Source organism: Jaculus jaculus, chromosome 11 (assembly GCF_020740685.1).
Source record: "Jaculus jaculus isolate mJacJac1 chromosome 11, mJacJac1.mat.Y.cur, whole genome shotgun sequence".
Lineage (NCBI taxonomy): Eukaryota > Metazoa > Chordata > Mammalia > Rodentia > Dipodidae > Jaculus > Jaculus jaculus.
Window position 1 is genome coordinate 60,622,926 of NC_059112.1, and position 12,269 is coordinate 60,635,194.

A 12,269-nucleotide genomic window follows, 5' to 3' on the forward strand; every position below is an offset into this window, starting at 1 on the left:
TTTAAATACAAGGCCATTTATAATGACCTTTAAATTTTTAAAGGCTCTGCCAGTAGTTTAGAGTTTGGAGGTTTTATTTATACTTTAATGCCCATACTTTGAAATTCCTGTGTTCCATGAAGTAGCTTTTAGCTATTTTAGTTCTTTGTTCAAGGTTTTCTGCTAAAATAGTGCCGTTTTCCACACTGGTATTTGAAGTACTCTGTTTTCTACCATAGTTTGTTTTTGTCAATAGACTTTTTTGGCTGTGGCACTTTCTTGAGTGTGGGCACTGTTCATGTTGACCTTGACAGTGGCCTGGAGTTGCTGTCAGAGGGTAGTGTGGACAAGTCTGAGCGGCCTCTGTTCTAGCCCTTGTTTCTTCTTCAGAGCCTAGGGCTTTGTAGTCTTGAGTCTGCCTAAGGCCAGCCCTGCTTCTCACAAGCTGTGTGACCTGCCTCTGCCTCAGTTTCAACTGCCTGCTTCCTAAGCTGACTCCGAGATATGTAAGCCAGTATGTCCAGAGTGCAGCAGGTGCTGTGGAGTAAAAGACATTTGGTTAGGATCTCATGTCCCTTCATAATTCCTCCTAGGTCCCATTTCTTTATTTATTTTTATTTTAGAGATAGAGATAGACAGACAGAATTGCTGTGCCATTTCTCCACCACTGAAATTGAACTCCATACACTTATGCCACCTAATGGGCATGTGCAACCTTGTACTTGCCTCTCCTTTGTGCATCTGGCTGACATGGGATCTGGAGAGTAGAACATGGGCCCTTAGGCTTTGCAGGCAAGTGTCTTAACTGATAAGCCATCTCCCCAGCCCCAGATCCCCTTTCTTAATGCCTCCAGGTTCTGCCCAGCTCCCTAACTTTCTGTCACTTCTACCTCCTGCTTCTGAACTTTGGTTGTCTAAAACAAGCAGTGTTTTTCTGTTTAGAGAAACAACAAAATGACAGCATCATAATCCAATGACCCTGGGAGCAAATATAGGAAAAAGAAACCTTCCTTAAGACCCCCAAAGTAAAGGGGTTCTTCTGAATCAGTCTACCCACTTGTATGTAAGGGAAGTGTGTGTGTCTATGTGTGTGTGGGCGTGTGTGAGATAATTGGGGCCCCTGTGTTCTATGTGTTGGGGTGCTGCTAACATCTCACTGTGCTAAATCAATTAAATCTGCTATCTCCTGTTAGTTCATTAACAATCAGGCTATGTGTGTTGCAGTGGGACATGGATGATGGCTTTCCTGGCTGCGGGAGCAGAGGCCTGGCAGAAGAGGTGCTTTATGATAATGCGGGCCTCTACGATAACTTGCCGTCTCCAACAATCTTTGCTCGCTCCTCTCCTGCTGACCGAAGGGCTTCTCGGCTGTCTTCTAACCACTACAAATCCCCTGCTTCCTGCAGTCCACCCTGCTCCCCATCTGTCACTAACCCCTCTTCTGTGGGGAGGGCATCTCTTGGGCTGCACTCGCAGGTAACAGATTATGTTTCCAAACTCCCTGACCTAACCAGCAAAGCACTATGGTGACAGCAGTCACAGCCTCACACATGCCAAGGACAAAGTGTAGCATTATCCTTAACCACAGTCTAACTCACACTTGTGACCAGCTCCCATCTTATCTATATACCATGCTGTGTACAGCTGGCTTTCTGTCTGCTCCTGGAAAATTCTCCAGTGAATTTTGTGAATTTGTCAACTATAGACAAAGATTTTGAAAACAATAACACTTTCCAAAAGTTTCTGGAATGATAGAATATACTCCCCTTGTATATGAGTGAGCAAGGTCTAATGTCAAGGAGTGATTGTTTTCCAACCTTAAACATGGTTAACACTGTGCAAAGAGCTGGGGTGTTTCCCAGACGAGTATGCAGTGTGCCTTGTAGGAGGGTTCTGGTGAGCACTGAATGGCATATAACCTTCAGGTTGACCTGTTATTCAGCCCACACTGTGTATTTGTGGCCAACACAACATTTCAGAGCAAACACTGAGTATGTTTTCATGAATTTTTAACCTAATCATTTGTGTGTTCTGCTCATACCCCTAAGTGCCTCATTTAAGAATACTCTGCCAACATGAAGCAAGGGGTAAGGTTTTCCACATCTTCTCCATTCTGTGGGCAGTCATGAACATAATGGACACTGGGCAAGGTTCTAGGATTTCAGGTAGTGATGGCTCACTGCAGAACCTCCTGAGACGTCAGCTTCATCGGAACTGCCATGAAGGGTTTGAGATGTTAAGCACAGTCACATAGATGCCATCCCTGGAGATTCTTAACTCTGTAAGCCTGAAGATGCAGCCTTGCTGTGTGCCTGGCATTAGTACCATTGGTCCCTATTGTTTTTATGAAGTACCAAAAATCCAGGCCCTGGTGTTCCATTTACTGAGAAAACATGCATCTATTTATGTATTTATCTGGCCTTTTGTGGGTATATGTAAATGTTGTGTGTTGAATTATCCCCAGCCAGTCAGGAATCATTTGTTCATGGTTCTGTATGGAGCTTTAGTTCCCCATCCTCATGTGGTCATTTTATGGGGAGCACCATGCATGCCATCTCTGTTGCATGACTGTGCTATGGCACCTAGGAGCCCCATGGAAAGGTACTGGTATCTACATTTTTTAAATGAGAAAGCAGAAGATTAGAACATTTTATGGCTTGCACAGCATCTCCTAAACAACAGACTAGACTTTGCAGGTAGATCTGTGCAGTACCCGCTTCTAACCGAAGGAAAGGAGGGCTCCCTCTGTCACCAGCTGACTGTGTGGCACATAGAGATAGTGTCACCTGCTGGATGCAAGCTGTTGGTTGGCTTGCAGCAGTCAGAGAAGTAGGAGTACTGTTGAATTCTTTTTAAACCTGTACTTGGTCAAGACTTGCTTTTATTTTTATACTGTTTCTATATTAGTGTTTCTTATATCCCTCCTCAGACCCATCAGTGACCTGAAAGGTGGTTTTTGTGTGTCCAGCTGTAAGTCACTCATTTCACACAGGAACTTTGCTGCCACCAGGCACCTCCCCTGGAAATAGTCCCCAAGAGAAGGAGCTATTAGCTGTAGAAGCCCAGGCCCCAGCTCTCCATGATTGCTGCTGCACGCTAGTGGGTGGTCACTTAAGGCCATTTTCTTTTCTTTTTTTCCTGAGGTAGGGTTTCACTCTAGTCCAGACTGACCTGGAACTCATTCTGGAGTTCCAAGCTAGACTCAAACTCAGAGATCCTCCCACTTCTGTTCTGCCTTCCTACTGCTGGGATTAAAGGTGTGTGCCACCACATAGAGCCATTTTCTTGTCAGCATGTCTGACCCTCAGTAGAAGCACTGCAGCCTTCCCACTACAGACTTCTGGGTGCCATGGGTGCCTTGCTGTTGTGGTGGAACCTTTGCAGCCATCACGTGAACCTCACAGCAGCCCAGTGGCTAGAAACCATGTTGGTTTCCTTCACTTCCTTTCTACCACTGAGCACACTAAGTTTTACCTAAAGAGTCAGAAGCTAAAGAAATGTCTGCAGAATAAAGGGAGTTTGTTTGATTTGTTTTTAATTTTATATATATGTTTTCAACAGCTCAAGGGCAAAAAGCCCCCAGCGACATCTAATGGGATTCCTGGAAAAGGGAAGGCTCCAAGCAGTCAACAGAAAAAAGTGGATTCTACAGGTGGTGTGAAGCGGACAGCATCAAGTGAGTATCCTTATGATCCCTCATGTTCTCACTGGTGCATTCTGCAGAGATGAGGCTGAATGAGCCACTCCTGTAGCAGGTGCCAGATACAAGTGTGCATCCTTGCCCTCTGTCCGCCACTGGCCAGGGTGCATGTGTGTGTGTGTGTGTGTGTGTGTGTGTGTGTGTGTTACATAATTTATGGAGGATTGGTGGTGTGTGTGCATGTATGTGTGCATGCATGTATGTGCATACACATACACGCGCACCCCCCCCCCATGTGCATGTGTGTGGCAGTCAGAGAAAGACATCAGGTATTTCTCTTCTGCCTGATTTTCTCAAGATAGAGGCTCTGTCTCTACCCATGCCAGGGGTGAAAGTATGAGCAGCCATGCCTGGTTTTTACATGGGTTCTAGTGATTGTGCAACAAGTGTTCCTACCCCAGAACTATTTCTGCAGGTACTGACCAGGATTTCTTTCTTTCTTTTCTAATTTTTCTCCCCTTCCTTCCTTCCTTTGTTTTTTGAGGTAGGGTCTTGCTGTAGCTCAGGCTGACCTGGAATTCACTTGTAGTCTCAGGGTGGGCTCAAACTCACGGCAATCCTCCTACCTCTGCCTCCCAAGTGCTGGGATTAAAGGCATGTGCCACCACACCTGGCTAGGATTTCTGACTCAGTTTAGGTGACCGTTGTCTAGAAAAACAGGAGTTGCTGCCTTCCTGAGTTGTGGCATTAATAAGACATATCCAACTATGAAGAACTTGGAAAAGCAGCTGCATGTGTCCCTGGACTTTGTGCGAGGCAACCTCAGTTGGCACCTCCAGTGTGCTGTTGACAAATCACGAAAACCTTGAGTATAGCTCTTTTGTCTGTCCAATGCATAGATAGACAGCCACTGTGAATGCTGCAGTAAAAAGGGTCAAGGTAGGACATGGATAAGGGACCAGGGAAAGTTAAGAGTGTGCTAGGATTCCCTTCTCCTACACAGGTCACATCCTACTGACTTCCCATAGCCACACTGTCAGCATGGGTGCCATCTACTGATTGTATAAGCAGGGAAAGAAAGCCAAGTGGTATACGATGAACAAAGGTCTCATGGCATACAAATTGCAGAGCTAGAGCGTGGGCCAGAATCTCAGACCACATAGCTACCACAGGCAGAGCAGAGAGGCTGCAGGCAAAAGGATATGTGGACTGCACAGGAGCACAGCACATTGCCTCTTCAGTGAGGTGGACCTGGGCATGACAGGTGTGTGTCTGCTTCCACCCCCATTTAGCCAACCAGGCCGTGGCACAGACCTAAGATGATGATGTCATAGCTAATGTGTAAGGGATGTGCTGGCTCTTCAGGTCTTGGAGCCTCCTCACTAAGCCTGGCTGAGAAGCTTTCATGCAAATTACATGCCACTGTCACTTGGGATTCCTACCTGAGGTCTCACATCTGCAGCCATGGAATTGGTAGAGCAGTCTGTTTTAGTGGAGGTAAGTTAGCCACCTCTATCTGGTGACCTGTGTACAGGCTGGGTGCCAAAGAGACCTCCATGGTGACATGCACTTTCGAGTCAGAGCTCACAGGGGAGGAAGAGACCTCCATGATTGACATCCACTTTAGAGTCAAAGTGCACAAAAGGAGGAACAGGCCACAAGCATGATGAACCTTAAACTAGGTAGCAGGACTTGGCCTTCGGCCGTGAAACCCTGTGCATTCTCGACATAACTTGTTTACACCTCTCATCATCACAGTGTGTTCAGTGCTTTTCCTTTATAATTGGAGATGCATTGTATGTGTTGTTACTCTTGTTCTTGGTATAGAACAAGAGAGACTCAGGAGTGGGAGGAAGGAGTCAGTCTGAAAAGCCTTGTTAGGCATGTTTTGAGTCCCATGAGATCTTCAGTTGAGTGTGCTCACAGTCCATTGTTTACTTTCTTTTCTGGATGATTTATCCTTTTTTCTTGTGAGACCTTACATAGGGAATGCTTTATTAACTTTGGTGGTATCTAATGGTAACAAAAATGAACAATAATTGTATTGTGTGTGTCTGCTAAATTTGGTCGATTTTATTGTAGATTGTATGGGGCCTATTACATAGGGACCAAGTGGAGGGAAATTTATTGTCTGTAGGTTTGTTGAGGTCTGTTTTGGTAAAGGCCCAGGGCAGTTTGTCCTAGCCAGAAAAGCAGTGTCCTGGTGCTTGTTTTTATGTGGTTTTGTGATCATCCTTGGGATCCTGACTTGCTGAAGTCATTCTGTGATCTTTCTGATGAGGGAGGGAATGCTGATTGGAAGTGAGAAATGTATATGTCTTCAAGAACACAGTGTGTCACGAAGCCCTGATGGTGGTTCATGTTATAAGCACCGATGGAACCAGCATTCAAGGCGGGTGCTGTATGTGGCTCCCATGGACCAGGTGACCAGGGCTCTGGGGACTCAGTCATCATTGATCATGAGGAGGGCTGCTCGTGAGCGTCCACTCTACCCTGGACATCTTATCATTTAGATAAATGTTGTATTTGGACATGTATCTCATTTTAAAAACTCACATAGCAATCCTTGTGCTTTCTACTTTGTGGAGGGAGAAGCTTGACCAGAATCACAGAGAAAGAAGGGCCATATATGCACACATGCCCCTTCTGAGTCCACATCTTTATTACTGTCATGAGCCCTCCATGGCTTCTGCTCAGAAGCAAAGCAGCATGCAAGTGTGTGATGAAAAAGTGCAGGTAGGGGCTAGAGAGATGGCTTAGCGGTAAGGAGCTTGCATGCAGAGCCTAATGACCCAAGGTAGATTCCCCAGTTTCCACATAAAGCCAGATGCACAATGTGGCACATGCATCTGGAGTCCATTTGCAATGACTGGAGGCCCTGGAGTGCCACCCCTGTCCCTCCCTCCCCCCTCCCCCTTCCTCTCTCTCTTTGTCTTTCTCTCCTTGAAAATAAGTAAATAAATAATTTTTTTAAAAGCCACCCTTGGAGCTATTAGGTGATAAAACAAGCAGAGGTGACGAAACCTTGTCAGTAGCCTGGCCAGCTTCATTGGCATTTGTGTCTCTTTGTTACCTTTTCTAAAGAGGCTTTTTCTGAATTGCTGTTATTGAAAGGCACAAATAGTACTGTGAGAACTGCTGTGTGATGTTGACCAGGCCTCTAGCTTTCCCCCAAAACTAGTTTCCTCATCCATTCATTCTATTTAACAAGCGTTTACATAGGGATCATTTTTGAGATTATTCTAAATACATTGTGAATAATAATTTAATCCCTGTAGCAACCTTATAAATTATTTACCCTTATCCTCATTTCATAAAAGAAAAAATTGAGGTACAGAGACTTGTTGTAGTTCACACAGCTCCAAACTCCTCAAGCAGTGGGGCTTCAAGTACCATTTGTGTTGCCTCTCTGTTTGATCTGTCTTTCCTCACTGGAGAAGTCTTTGTCACCTGCTGCCACTCAGGAGTAAACAGCTTCCAGCAAGCTATCTTTCTAAGAACAATTGGCAGTGAGGGAAGCGTCTGCAGACATAGAGCAAATGAATAAGAGCATTAGAGAACTTGAACTAGGCACATTCTCCCTGTCCAAGGCCTCCTGGCTCCTGAGTCAGCAGTGACCAGCTCTGTGGTGCCTGAGGGCTGTTGATCACACAACCCCTGAAGCTCAGGCTGTGCTGGCTGAGCTAAGGCCTTATGCTCCTTGTTCAGATGCTGACCAGTACAAATACGGAAAGAACCGGGTGGAAGCAGATGCGAAGCGGTTACAAACCAAAGAGGAGGAGCTGCTGAAGAAGAAGGAGGCCCTGAGAAACAGGCTAGCACAGCTCCGGAAGGAAAGGAAGGACCTAAGGGCTGCCATTGAAGTGAATGCAGGTAGGGGTTTGTAATCTGTGGGACTGTCATTCTCCTAGAGTGCTGGTGCTCCTGGTACCGGTGAAGTAGGATGGTGCTACTGCAAAGAGCCCAGCTGCTCAGTGAAGCTCCAGAAGTTCTGCCTCAGATGCTGACAGCCGAGACAGTCTGGAGGGCAAGCCCTTGTAATGGGACTTGATGGCCAAGGAATCCTTGAACCCCAAACCCTAGGTTCATTTCAATTTTAATCAAAGAATTGAATAAAAAAGACTGAGAAGGATAATTATTAAATTATTACATTTATTGAGGGAAGTACAGAGCCAAGGAAAGACACACATGATTGGAGATCTCGCATAGAGGGCCTGGGAAAACCATGTAAAAAAGATAGAGAAAAGAAAGTTCAAAGAGCTCCTGTCATGTGGGAAGCTGGAAGGGGTAAAGGAACCCATGTGGAGTTAGGGCTAGGGGGCTCTTCCCTTGGCTCAACCCAGCTGGGTGCCCAGCTAGGGGAAAACTCACCCACAGCTGGAAGTTCCCAAGTGGTCAGAGAGTGTGCCCTCCCCTTGCAAAGATATTTATAACCTTATAGAGGTGGGCTGTCTTCTGGCTCAGGTGAACCAGAGGGACAGCTGATTGATTAGGGCTAGAGGCTGTCTCAGGAAGAGACTAGCCCTGACACCAAGCTCCAGGGGCTGAACTTGACCAACCACAATGTTTAAATCCTATGAAAGACCTCCCTTCTGGGGGTGGGGGGTCCTGGTTGTAAAATGGGTCTAGGGAACTCAGAAAGAGGTAAGTTAGGTCATCTTTGATTTCTGGCAAGTACTGACTTTTCTGCCTTTTACTTTTAGGGGTCCAGTTATCCTAACTGCCTACTGTCTCCCAGCCTGAGTCTGTGAGCTTAGGCAGGTTCTGACCTTGTCTGAGTCAGGCCTCTCTGCAAGAAGGCAGTCCCCAGGTCTGAGTAGTTTTCAGAGGTCCTTGCCTAAGTAGAAGCAGCAGTCCATTCTCTGAGAAGGTATTGAGAGAGCAAGGCTCTTCTGTACACCTTAACTTTTTTTTTTTTTTTTTTTTTTTTTGGTTTTTCGAGGTAGGGTCTCACTCTGGTCCAGGCTGACCTGGAATTAACTCTGTCATCTCAGGGTGGCCTTGAACTCATGGCGATCCTCCTACCTCTGCCTCCCGAGTGCTGGGATTAAAGGCGTGCGCCACCACGCCCGGCCACCTTAACTTTTGATTCTACTTTCCTAAGCAAGTGCCCTGAGGCCCCTTGGGCTTGTGTAACCAGGTCTGGTTCCTGGCCCTGATCTCACACAGTAGCAGGTACTAGACAAGGACCTGGGCTTCTTGGAGAGCAGCTGAGCTAGAGCACTGGGAGCAATGTCTGGCAGAGCTCCACTAGATGCCTGGCCAAAGGCGCCCCTTTGTGGCCAATGATGCTGTGACTTTGTGTGTCTGGCTTTCAGGCAGAAAGACCCAAGTGGTCCTGGAGGACAAGCTGAAGAGGCTGGAGGAAGAGTGTAAGCAGAGGGAAGCGGAGCGGGTCAGTCTGGAGCTGGAGCTGACTGAGGTCAAGGAGAGCCTGAAGAAGGCACTGGCTGGTGGTGTTACCCTGGGGTTAGCCATTGAGCCAAGGTCGGGAACATCAAGTCCACAGGTAACAATCCACCACTCTCCACGTGAACAGCAGGGTGGGTTGTGGGGGAGATGTATGAATTTGTGGCACCTCTGAAATCTGGTCACCTGCCTTACCTCTGCCTGTATGTATATAGCTCTACCATGCTTCCCTAATCTCCAGCATCCTCTTACACCACAGGGACACCTGCCCTCACCTCAGAATACTACACCTTAGCAGGGCAAATTCAGGCAGCCAGGGAAGCTGCCCCATCACCAAACCTACAGCATCAGCGGTGCCGAGCTTCCACTGAGCAGCAGCAGCCCTGAAAGTCACTCTCATGTCTAACTAGTGTTTGCATCTGTGACAGGCAATAACATCTGCAGTGTGAGGCCATGTGAAATAGCTGTTGGGACATAGTTTCTTGGGCACACTTATTTGTTCCTGCACATTAGCCTGTGAATACTCACCCATCTGTCCTTTCCTTAGCAGTTACATATGCACTCCTATAAGCACAGATTAATGTGTTGTATGTGGCTTTGTGTTTATATAACTCACTAACTCAACAGTCATGTGATTATAAGATCACTTATTACTATGATATATAGTTATAGGATATATAATCTATAAGACTCAAGTGATGTTATGCACATAAAATCCTATGCACACCTCTCATTTCCCCTGCCAGGAATGGTTTTCTTCAGTGAACACACTGGTTAAATATTCCAGTCTGGTAGAAGTTGTACTCACAAGGGAGATAGGTTAGGATCTGAGAGCTGAGGATGTCTTGGAACCTTGGGTGAGCCTCAGTGTCCACCATGAATGGGGACCAAGTGTATGTGAGGCCCGGTGTGCATGTTGGAGTGTCTGCTGTTCTGTTCAGAAAGAACTCCTCAGTTCTGCAGAGTTCTGGGCCTCAGAAACTTCCATCTGTGTGATTTGTGGTCCCTGGGCTTCTGTCCTGTAGACCAGGGTGGTGGGAGGAGGGTCTGAAGGACAGGCCCGTGCTACCTGTGGTCCCTGCTTCAAGCAAGACTCTGAGAACCACACTCTCCTGACTTGTATGCCTGTGAGGGTCATCCTCAGCCTTCCACAATCAGCTTCCCTCCCAAGCACTGGGAGACTATCTAGTTTGCTGTGTTTTAAAGGATTGCATCGTAGCTCCTAGTCCTATCCATTGTCTGTCCTGTCCTGCACTGATCACCTACCCTTCCAGTTGAGAAGGGTCACAGGAAGTACAAGACCCCTGCACTCACGGGGTTCAGCTAATTGCCCCCACCCCCCGGGCTCAGCTGTAGCATGGCTTTTCTCTGGCCTGCCTCCTCCAAGGTAGCCTCCAGGACTCTAGAGCCAGTGAACTTCTCAGTGTTCACCTTCTTCTAGCTCTAGAAGGCTTTTGGCAGTTTCTTACTTCCTCTAGCTGCAGAGCGCCAAGACCCCTGTTCCCTGTCTTTAGAGTCTCCCTGGTGTCATTCATAGACCCTTCTGCTCACCACAAGCCCCCTGGCCAGGAGGTAGCCCAGCCTATGGAGGCTCTGGTATGGATTGTCATGCTCCTGTCCCTCCTGTCAAGTACTGCTGTCTTTGTGAACTAGGTGAGTGCTGTCACCTGTCACCCTCCTGGCATGGATGGCAGGATTCTGTATAATTTTGGCAAGACCACATCCTCTGAAGAGTGGCTTTTAGGCAGGTACTGCTACTGTAGGTAGCTGCTGTGTGGCCACTCCCAAAGACCCATGTCATCGTTCTGCCTTTGTCCAAGCCACCAGATCTCAGCCCCAAAACAGCACTTCCATTTCTAAGGACAGGTGTACCCTAACTAAGAAATAGTGTTTGGAGATCAGTGGTCAGTGAGCCCTCACAGGGCTGTCAGTTATCAGAATGGCAGTCAAAACACTATTTTAATATAGCATTGAGTGTGCTGGTTAGCACCCTGTATCGTGGAACCCTATTATTGGGGAGGGGTGCAGACATCCGCCATGTTTTCCCAAAGAGAGGTTTGTTATCCCATACAGAAGAGCCAAAGTTAGGCCCATGGTGCTGAGGACATGCATTTTTCCATTTTAAGCCTTCCAGAGACACCTCTCTTGGCACATACAAAGGGGACTGCAAGTGGTCAGAGGCCCTCGCCATGACTGGGACTGCTTCTTGTCCCTAAGCCCTAAGCCAAGCTGGTCAGGTAGTGGCATCTTTTGCCGCCAGGCCTCAGACTGTCAAAGGCAGGCAGCCATGGCAAGCTTTTGCAAATTTGGGCAGCATGGACAGATGAAAACACAGAAAGATGAAAAGGCAAGCATGGTGCCCCACAAGTGGATGTGGTGGTTGTGAAAACCCTGGGTGGGATCCAACCATGGCAGCAAGAGGGGCATCCCTGGAGCCTTGTCTCTTTGTAAGCAACTCTTCCAAAAAGGACCTGAGAAGCAGACACTGGTTGTGCTGGTTCTCATTGGTAGTTGTGCTTAGTTCCAAAACCTATTTCCACTATGTCATTTTCCCCAGAAAACCACTCCCCACACAGGGCTCTCCTTTTGTTCACAGTCTCCTGGGTTCAGGCATCGGACTCTGGAAAACTCGCCTATCTCCAGCTGTGACACAAGTGACACTGAGGGCCCCCTGCCTGTGAACAGTGCAGCTGTTCTGAAAAAGAGCCAGCCAGCCTCGGGCAGCTCCCCCTGCCGTGGGCACGTGCTGCGGAAGGCCAAGGTGAGTCTACCAGCAGCCCTGCTGCTCTCGGGCTTGGGGCAAAAGAGGAGGTTGATCTGAATCACTGCTTGGTGCTCACCTCTAGCCAGAAAGTACCAGTTGAGTATTTCCTGAGACAACTTTTAGGAACTAGGATTCAAAGCCTGAATCCCCAAAGCTCTGGATTTACCTCAGAAGTGGGAACACCCTGCCTCCCATAGACTTGTCCTTCTACTGAGGGATAGAGATTGGGTTAAGTGACCTAATGCTTTAAAAGGACAACTTTCATTATGACAAAATTAACTTTAACTTTTTACTGTTTCTAAGTGTGTATTCGTGGTCTTGAATGCCCTCACATGTAATCATAAGCTCTATCCATCTCTATAACCCACTCATTTTCCTAGACCTATCCCCTGAAATGCCCAATTTTGCTTTCCTTAACCACTTGGCACCCACCATGCCTCCTTCTGTCACCATGAACTTGACTGTTTTGGGCTTCCA

The 12,269-nt window shown here is 47.2% G+C and overlaps 1 protein-coding gene across 2 annotated transcripts in view; it reads left to right on the plus strand.

Annotated features, from left to right (window-relative positions):
- The window catches only part of Afap1 (actin filament associated protein 1), a 152,187-nt gene that overhangs the window by 134,942 nt on the left and 4,976 nt on the right, over positions 1 to 12,269 (plus strand). Inside the window, exons 13-17 of one of the 2 annotated variants that reach the window (XM_004655994.2) lie at positions 1,204 to 1,455; positions 3,541 to 3,655; positions 7,328 to 7,492; positions 8,938 to 9,128; positions 11,625 to 11,789. In XM_004655994.2, the coding sequence (XP_004656051.1) occupies positions 1,204 to 1,455; positions 3,541 to 3,655; positions 7,328 to 7,492; positions 8,938 to 9,128; positions 11,625 to 11,789 (888 nt within the window). The remainder of the gene's footprint in view (positions 1 to 1,203; positions 1,456 to 3,540; positions 3,656 to 7,327; positions 7,493 to 8,937; positions 9,129 to 11,624; positions 11,790 to 12,269) is intronic. The other variant, XM_004655995.3, reaches the window with a different exon arrangement.